The following is a 9,815-nucleotide window of genomic DNA, read 5'->3' on the forward strand; positions in this document are numbered from 1 at the left end:
AAAACCTAGTTTATAAACTAGTTGAGAACCCGCATAATAAACTAGTTGAAACATAAGTAGAAACTGAGTTGTTCTATGAGGAATAAAGCTATCGTAAAATGATCGAATTTGTGCACATTTCACCTTTCTCCATTCGAAAGCAGGAACAAAGAGAAACATTCAACGAACAGCCGTGTGAAGTAGTAGAAGATAATAAATAAGCACTTGCGCGTTTCTCTTATGTTTTCATCGTTGAGGAGGAGAAGCACTAAACGAGTGTTCGCTTGGCTGAGAGTTAATTCATTGTTTTGTTTTTTGGTATTTTAACGTTTACTACACATAGGTAGCAATGGCGGAAGGAGAAGGCTGCTCTTCCTGTTTCTTTTTACCGTTGTTTGGTCCGTACTGCCCGATAAACGAGCCGTCTTCGGTAAAACGTCCTGAAAAACGATTAGAAAATGTTAATATGGAAACTAAAAAAATACATCCATAACAGGAAAGCTGATATTGAAAATTTGTAGGATAGGAAAATAATTATTAAGAAAATTCATGGTCCAAGATCAAATAAAACTTGAGACCCTGATTCTCAACAGGAAAGCTGGAGTGATCCGTGGTCTAGTGGATAGAGTGCCTGCGTAGCAGCATAGAGATCCCGGGTTCAAACCCTCTCAATACCAAAAGTTTTTTTAACCAGATCACTCCCGTGTTATCGGATGGGCACGTTAAACTGTCGGTCCCGGCTGAAGGATGACAGTCGTAAGGCCCATTGACGGCTTAAATTATATATTCAGGCGGTGGGACCTTCCCGCAAGGGACTTCCCACCAACAAAAGCCATACGAATTCACTTTTAACAGGAAAGCTGATATTGAAAATTTGAAGGACAGGAAAATAATTGAGAAAATTCATGGCCAGATCAAATAAAACTTGAGACCCTGACCCTCAAAAGGAAACCTGATATTGAAGATCAGTAGAATAGGGAAATAATCGAGTAAATTCATGGTTCAAGATCAAATAAAACTTGAGACCCTGATTCTCAACAGGAAAGCTATTTGGAATTTGTAGGATAGGAAAATAATTATTAAGAAAATTCATGGTCCAAGACCAAATAAAACTTGAGACTTTGACCCTCAAGAGGAAACCTGATATTTTAAATTCGTACGAGGATAGGAAAATAATTGAAAAAAAATCATGATCAAAGATCAAATATACAACAGTTGCAGATTACAAAAAAGTTGATAAACATAATATTAGCAACACAAATGAAAAAGATGTCTTCAAATCTTTGGTCGTATCACGAGGCTTCCCGATGATAGAATAACCAAACAATAGTAGATTATTTAGCAAAGAAGTAGTAGTCTAATAGTAAACTATGTTGTAGCTTCATTTGCTAAATGCTAATGAATGGGAATTGATTCAAAATGTTGAAAAATATCCATATAGTGAAGCTCCACGTTATAATGACAGTGAAGAAAGATAGGAGAATAGCGATGCCGATTCTCTGCCTTGACACTGCCTTCTATACCAGATAGCCGATACCGGTATGTCTGATGTAATATCAGCTGTTAATTCATGTTAAAAATAATTTTATTATTCAATTATACTTCTACATTGTTGAAAAACGATCTAGCAATGTTTTGGAGCTACAAAAGGATAGCGCTATCTACTTTGTTAAATGATAGACAAGGAAGCAACACCAATGTTAATCAAATACTGCCATTATAACGTGGATCTCACTATAGACAAAGCGCGAGTAATCTATACTATAATAAAGGAAAGAGCTGGCTTGTACACGTACGGGATAGGCAAAATATGTTTGACTTATCATCACCTCTCAACTACTGGACTGATTAAATTGAATTTTGCATACAGATTCTTAATTAACTAAGGATGGTTATAGGCTTATTTTCAATTCTTCAAGATTTCATTACGTCGAGTTTTCAGTTTGTCAAGTTTTAAAATGAACCCTTGCGGAGCACAGGTTACCTGCTGAAATAAAATGTTAATAGAGTATACGGTAAATAACTCCCATGTCATCGGATGGGCACGTTAAACTGACGGTTCTGGCTGATATATAACAGTCATGAGGGCCATTGACGGCTTAAATTATAATATATTCAGTCTAAATGGGACCTTCCCGTAAGGGAATCTCCACCAACAAAGATCATACAAATTTACTTCTTACAGTCAATAACCTTGCAACAGATCAACTCTATCTCAAAGTGTAATTTATGAGTATAGTGAGGTCCACGTTATAATGACAGTATTTGATCAACTTTGGTTTTGCTATCCTTGTCTATTATTCGACAAAGCCGGTGGTACTATCCTTTCCTAGGTCCACAACGATGTCAATTATGTTTTTGACAGTGTTGAAATATAATTAATTAATGCAGAGAATCGGCATCGCTATTCTCTTATTTTTATCCACTGTCATTATAACGTGGACCTCACTAAAAAATGTTTCATAAGTATAGTAAGTGGTTTCATTGTATAGTTAGTTGTAAGCATGTTATTTTAGTTGGTCTTCATTTCAAGTATTTTGATGCTATATTCCTATCTAATGAATATTGACCTAGACCAAATCTCAAAGTCCAATATTACTAAAAAGTTTCTCAATTAAAGACAGTTGTTTCTTTCTATAGCTAGTTGTCAACGTCTTAGTCTTCATTCTCAGCACTTTTACGCTGTATTTCCTACCTAATGAATCAACTCAACCTAGACCAAATCACAAAGTTTAATATTAATAAGAAGTTTCAATTTTTAGTTAATCGTTTAGTAAAGTTAATCGTTTCATTCTATAGTTAATTGCCAGCGTGTTAGTTTGGTTAGTCTTCATTTTAAGCACTTTGTTGCTGTATTTCCTACCTAATGAATATTGACCTAGACCAAAGTGGCAAAGCCGCCTCCCGATGATGTCTCTCCCTGTTTCTTCTGCTGCTTACCATACAGACCAATAAACGAGCCATCCTCGTTCATGCCTTCTGCAATTTACAATGAAAACGTGCAACATAAAATAACAAAATAAAATTGAAAAACAAAAAATGAAATTATAAAAAACTGAAATGAAGATGAAAAAATAATTGGAACATGTAAACGAAAGAATCTCTTTTGTCGCTTTTACAATTTATAATAAAAAAACGAGCAATATGAAATAACTAAACTCAAAACTTAAAAAAAAGAATAATATAAAAGTCAATAATGCCTAGTTCACACAGTGCCAATTGGCAAGACAATATTGTCAGAAGACAACTGACTGGCATGAAATTAGAGTCTTCGTCTGAACACTTCAGGCCAATTGCCCTGCCTATTGGTCTGAAATTCAACTGTCTCCGGGAGTAGACTGAGGACAGTCAATTGAGCCCAGCGTGCCCCTCCACCACTCGGAATCTCAGTTGTCGCGACAATTGGCGCCGTGTGAACGGTGTAGGCCAGTAGCGCTGTCTTGCTTTTGTCGGTTCAGTCACAACAGACACAACACCTGACGAGCGTTCGACCATGTTCAGCTATCAACACTGCCGTGCCAATAGTTGGCCACGAAAAACATCTTCTCGTTCAACTGGCCTGGCCTCCGAAAATCCGCAACCACGTGAAGACAATTGTCCAAAGACAACTGTCTCGCCAATATTGGCGATGTGTAAACTAAAGTGAGGTCCACGTTATAATGACAGTATTTGATCAGCTTTGGTTTTGCTATCCTTGTCTATCATTCGACAAAGCCGGTGGTACTATCCTTTTCTAGGTCCACAAAGATGCTAATTAAGTTTTTGACAGTGTAGAAATATATTAATTAATGGAGAGAATCGGCATCGCTATTCTTCTATCTTTATCCACTGCCATTATAACGTGGACCTCACTATAGGCTTAAGGGTCGCTTTCTCCAAAGTTGGTTTGACTATTAAACCCGTTTAAACAATGTATGGTTGGATTTATTATGTGTTTCAATTGGGTCAGCTGATGGTTGAAACTAGTTTTTGGGTTTTTTTTTAGAAATGAACTAGTAAAGCTGGATTCTCACATATCAGCATCAGTGAACATGTCCGACACAGAGAAGATATAATTCACATGTGTTCTAAATACATTATTTTCTACACAGCCCGGCCGAGCGAGAATGAATAGTCCTATTAGAACACATGGGAATAATATTTTCACTGAACCGGACACGTACACCGATACTGATTTTTGTGGGATCTGCTATTGTCATCCATAAATTTCAAATCTATTATTAACTAAACAAAACTTTTCTATCAATTTGCAACAGGAACGATCAAAATTAAATTGATGATTCAAACCTCTTCAAATGAAGAAAAAAAATGACAGACTTGTTGATGATAAAATTGAATTTGAAACTCGGGATAGAGTTTTTGAAATATGAAAATCAATATTGATTTCAAACGAAATCAGGATCAATATTTTTAGATTAAAACGAGAGTGGGCTTTCAAGTAGTGATTTTCATACTCTAATGCCCGGTTGGAGAGTCGCTACATAAAGTCACCCATAGCTAACAGAGCCATTAGTTAACAACTGGCCCATAAATAACAGCGGTTTAATGAGTTAACAATGTTTGAAATGATAAAAATTAATGAAAATTGATATTAATCTCCACAAATAAAAGGTTTATAAAGGTTTACAAGACGTGCTTTTGAAACTCTCATAGCGGATAATTGAATGACAAAATATTTTCAAATGATATTTCATCAATTTTGAAAACAATATTGCAACTAAAGCGGTCCCTGGACATTCAATATTATTGTACAATACCAATACCTCCATATGACATAAGGCCACGCAGCTAGAATATATAGGTCATATAAACGGGGCCTGATGATATAATTAGTAGGTACTATAATAGGGAAAAGATGGCATAAGAAGATATCCCATGGTAAGGTCGTTCAAGTGCCAAATTTCAAGCAGTGCCAAATCTCAAGTCAATTACTGTCGACTACTGTCAATTATTAATGTTTTGGCCGGGTGAGAGTTTAAAAACGGCACAGTATGAGAGACTACCAGCGTCACATGGCTTCACGAAAATAGCTACGTAGACTATCAGCTTGAGTGAAAAGGGAAATTTGGAACATAAACGTCCTAAACCATGGTACTATATGATACTATATTGTACAATAACATTGACCGTCTAGCGACTTTTCAAGAGTCTCTTCACACTTAGTTACGCTCCTCAATACGTTTTCGGAACACGTAGATGTCCTATCTCCCAAAAATTGAAAGCTACGCTACGCTGGTGGATTTAAAATTGGGAGGTATTCAGCGTAACGTAGTCAAGTGTGAAGAGACCTTGAAAAATTAAATTTACAACATAAAAAACAAACTTACAAAACAAAAACAAACTTAAAAAATCAAAAAGGACTTACAAAATCAAAAACAAACTTAGAAAAAAAACAAAATTAAAAGTGGATATATATATATATATATATATATATATACAGATTTATCATAAAAGAATGGTGCGGTTTCGAACATGGTTTAAAGAAAAACCAAATTACTTACAGTTGATGTTGTTTATTCATCTAATTTGTCGTCTCAGGCAGTTTTTTACATAATTGATAAATTTAAATATGTGCGCCTTTAGTCGTTCGACAAAATATCCAAACGATAATCAATTTCTCTCCAAACATTCGCTAACATTTCATTGGTTATGGTTGTCATTGCTTCATTAATCCTGTTTTTAAGTGGTTTAGGTAGATTTTTTCTTGTAAATTTACATCAAAAACATTGTTTATTCACAAGAGATCGCGAACTGAACCACTTTAAAACAGGATTAAAGAACCAATGACAACCATAATCGAAGAAATGTTATCGAATGTTAAGAGAGAAATTTATTATCGTTTGGACATTTGTCGAGCGACTAAGGGCGCACTTATTGAAAGTTATTAATCATGTAAAAAAACTGTTTCAGACGACAAATTAGGTGAATAAAAAACATTAACTGCAAGTAATTTGGTTTTTCTTTAAACAATGTTCAAAACCGCACCATTCTTTTATGATAACCCTGTATATATATATGCTTATGCTTTTTTCAGGCCCAGTTCAGTAATAAAACACACAAACAACAACATTATAGACAAACTAATGAATCAAACGTACATATAGGGTTTATAATATTCAGCATAAATATGTCTCAAAAGTGAATGAGGGAGTTTATAGAGTGGAATGACTGAATTACCTGTGTCTCCTTCACCGTACTCGGCCATCGAGTCAGTGTCGCTCTCTGGAGCTGCCTTCGGGTCACTACTCATCGACCCACGTCCGTGCGACTTGTTGTCCAAACTGCAAACAATTTTAAAAACATGTTGAATAACTTTCAATACAGAGCAGTGGTAATAAATAGTTAACGAAAATCAAAATTGAAATCGATAGTACTTTATCAAAAAGGACTTCATTATTCAACGGCTATTGCAGATATAGTTGCTTCTGCTACTGCAACTACTGTATGAATACAGTGCAATGCGTTAGTTTTGATTTTGGGGCAGACGAGCAAAGCAGTTTCAAACTACGCTCAACGTAGACGGATGTTTAAATAAAGATGGATTCTCACACAACAGCGACTGTGAACATATAATTCCCATAAGTTCTAATTGGACTATTCCCACCCATCTCGGCCAAGCTAAAGTCTGAGATATATTACTTTTAACATGAAGAGGAGAAACTCATTTCTCCCTCCACAGTTTGTAGCGTAGACACAGACAGACATCCTGCGCACAATTGGATGCGCCGTGTCATTTTGCTTCATGCTCTTGTGTTGAAAACAATATTATACCTGCTGACCAGTATATGACTTGGAACATTGCCAGCAATAGCTGGAAGGGGAGTGTTGGTGCGTCGCGTTGCAAAGCTCTCACACAGACACAAGAAGGAGAATGCTGCTAGGTAGTGGGAGTGATTAGTGGAGGATAGAGCATCGGACCTCTCCGTCTTCGAGAAAGAGCCGTGTTAAAAGTAATTTCTCTCCCACTTTAGTATGAATCATCCCATTGTAGTCTGAAAAACGTTCTATAAACTTTCTCAAATTTCTGATTTAACCACAAAATTGTATGTAGAATATTCCCCGATATTCCAGTAGCGCTGAAAAAGTTTCAGGGTTGTAGGTTTAAAATTAAATTCATTTTTTTATAAAATTCAGAGGATCGCGAGAATATATGTTTCTCTTTTAAACATCACTTCTCTCAGAATCATGGGGTGTCGTGATAAATAAGAATTTTACAACAAAATAATGAGGAGAATGTCTCCTTTCTATTTGTGTCTTGATCTATTTTATTCGATCTTTAGTTATTTTTCAATTATTTATCATGTTCATCACTCAATGTCAAGTCATTTCGAAAAGCAAACATAAAATTTTCTACAAGCTAGAAACGTTTTTGTTTAAAAAAAAGTGGGTGGTAAAAGCGGGAAAGTTTCTCAGAAATAATTGAAATTCTTTTTCCAATTGTTAAAAGTAGTCAGAAAAAAGAGAAACCGATCAAATTCTAGGAAGTATTTTACAATATTCAATGTAGAGCCTCTAATCGATGCACACTGTTATCATATCAACACTGATTGGATGAATGAATGAATGACTCTACTCTTATTTTACCTTTTTCTTTCAATTCTTTTTTTTGTAGACCAGCTTTTCTTAATTGTATTCTAATGATAATATTTTGTGTTAGTTGTATTATCCTATATATATCCTATACTATTAAACGAGCAATTTTTGTTTATATATCTGTATGTCACCGGTTCTCAAAAACGGCTCTAAACGATTCTCACGAAATTTGGAACATAGTAGCTTTATAATATAAAAATTCGATTGCACTAGGTCTCATCCCTGGGAAAACTCGCTGAAGGTCATTAGAAGGATAATACCTATCCATCCTTGGAAAAACAGCTTATAATTTCTTCGTCTGTCGATAATGGAAGTGAGTGAGCAAGTGCAAGTGTCTGGGATTGAGGCAAAATTATGACGCAGCTGTTTAACTATTGCAATCATTCAGTCAGGTACTTAGTGCCGGTTTAATTTTAATCCTGATGAATTCCAGAAGAACCAATAGAGAAGCCGTCTTTTTAAAATGGCTTTCTCTTATTTGGTTCACATCAAATTAACAGGATTAAAATTTAACCAGCTTTTGTGCAACTGGGCCTTTGTGAGAGATTTTTGCATTCCAATGGGAATTTATCTCAATTCACTGTGATTAAATAGAACCTTTCTGTATAAACTATGAATATCATTATAATTTCCTCTTTCGTAATAAATTTTGCTATGCTAGAGCTAAGCTCGGTCCCCCGATCTTTTATCTTACATTCTAACTTATGTAATCTTAGTGCATTTGTGCTATGCCTGTAGCACTCATATAAGTATGTATCAATTAGGGATGTCAATCCCGGGATCCCGGTCCATTTTTGATACCTAACAATCCCGTGATTTTTCAGCGTCAATCCCGGGATTTTCGGGATTGTAAACCTGAAATTGTGAATCATATTTTTCCAAAAACAATTCAATAGGCTATGGAATTTATTTACGGCGATGAATATGAGTTTCTATAACTAATTTATTGTTCTAAATGTTTGACTAATTTATTTTATAGGCACAGCCTACAGTTGCATAGCCTATACATAATAATGATTGTATACTGTACTCTTTACTGGCTTAATAGAATTCGCATAATTGGCAGAATGGTTGTTATGCCTCTACGTTTGTTTCTGTTTACACAGCACCACAATTACCAGTCTAGACGGCGTAATATTTGCAATAGTGCTAATGGCATTTCCTTGAAATGCATTCCGAACTTTGAAAAGACTTCAGAAATCAGAATTAAAAATGCACTACGATTCACTCTCTGTCTAATTATTCCTCTCCTCTTCTCTTTCTCTATTATAAGTAGAATATCTAGTTGAAGTAAATATTATAGTTGGCTCTACGAAATTTAATTTAGTAGTGTAGTGGTTCAGCTTTCGCGTTGTTTGGTCGGTATGGCGTCACGGTCTTACAAAAAGTATTCTATTTTATTATTAATATTATTAACTTTACAGTATTTGACGTAATTAAAGTGTGAGCTCTATCCCGTCCTGATGTAGGATAGAAATGCTTTTGTTTTACATAAAAAAAGACTCTGATGAGTTATCTTGCTTTCCTCAGTTCTCACTATCATCTAGGATACAGCAAATTTAAGGTAGGACGTGGAATAAAACAGTTAGTTACTCCTATAATCTTGAAAACATTTATAGAAATAGAATGTTAAATTTTAATATTCCAATTATTTTTTTTTTCATTTTAATAATAGCCTCTCCCTCTTTAATGGGCCCTTTTTCATCTCCACACACTGTTACTGAACATGTAATTGAGGTGGAACAATTGGTTAAAAATGCATTAAACTGATTTTTGCCAATCTCGGGATTGATATTGGATAATCCCGAAATACCGGGATTGGAAATCAGTCCCGGGATTGACATCCCTAGTATCAATGAATAAATGTATGAGTGAATGCATGAATGAATGAACTTACGGCTGCGAGTACTCCATGAACCCTGGTTCGTCGGGGTAGTCGTGACGACCGTGAGCCGCCTCCCTCTCATGGACGGCGTACTTGCCTCCGCGGTTGCGCTTCACTATGCACACCAGGATCAGCACCAGCAGCAGGAAGGCGATTGCCAACATCATGCCTATGAACCAGCCCGCTGTTGCCACGTTCTCTTTCGGCTGGATTATTGGCCCGTCTACAAACACAAACAACATCCAACATAAGAATTTACATTTCACAATGGGTTGATTGAATACTAACTAGAATCAAAGAGAAAATATATCAAAATTGGATGATACTGTATCATTTATGGTGATACAATAGGGAAAAT

General features: G+C 35.5%; 1 protein-coding gene across 1 annotated transcript; it reads right to left on the reverse strand.

Annotated features, from left to right (window-relative positions):
- Window positions 1-290: 290 nt before the first annotated feature.
- Window positions 291-9,699, reverse strand: LOC120349750 (neuroglian-like). Its single transcript, XM_039420316.1, has 4 exons — window positions 9,470-9,699; window positions 6,157-6,260; window positions 2,843-2,958; window positions 291-419 (listed from the first exon to the last, which is right to left on the reverse strand). The coding sequence occupies exons 1-3, from the start codon at window positions 9,697-9,699 to the stop codon at window positions 2,858-2,860; spliced, it is 435 nt and encodes a 144-aa protein (XP_039276250.1). The 3' UTR covers window positions 291-419; window positions 2,843-2,857.
- Window positions 9,700-9,815: the final 116 nt, after the last annotated feature.

This window comes from Nilaparvata lugens, chromosome 2 (genome assembly GCF_014356525.2).
Source record: "Nilaparvata lugens isolate BPH chromosome 2, ASM1435652v1, whole genome shotgun sequence".
Classification (NCBI taxonomy): domain Eukaryota; kingdom Metazoa; phylum Arthropoda; class Insecta; order Hemiptera; family Delphacidae; genus Nilaparvata; species Nilaparvata lugens.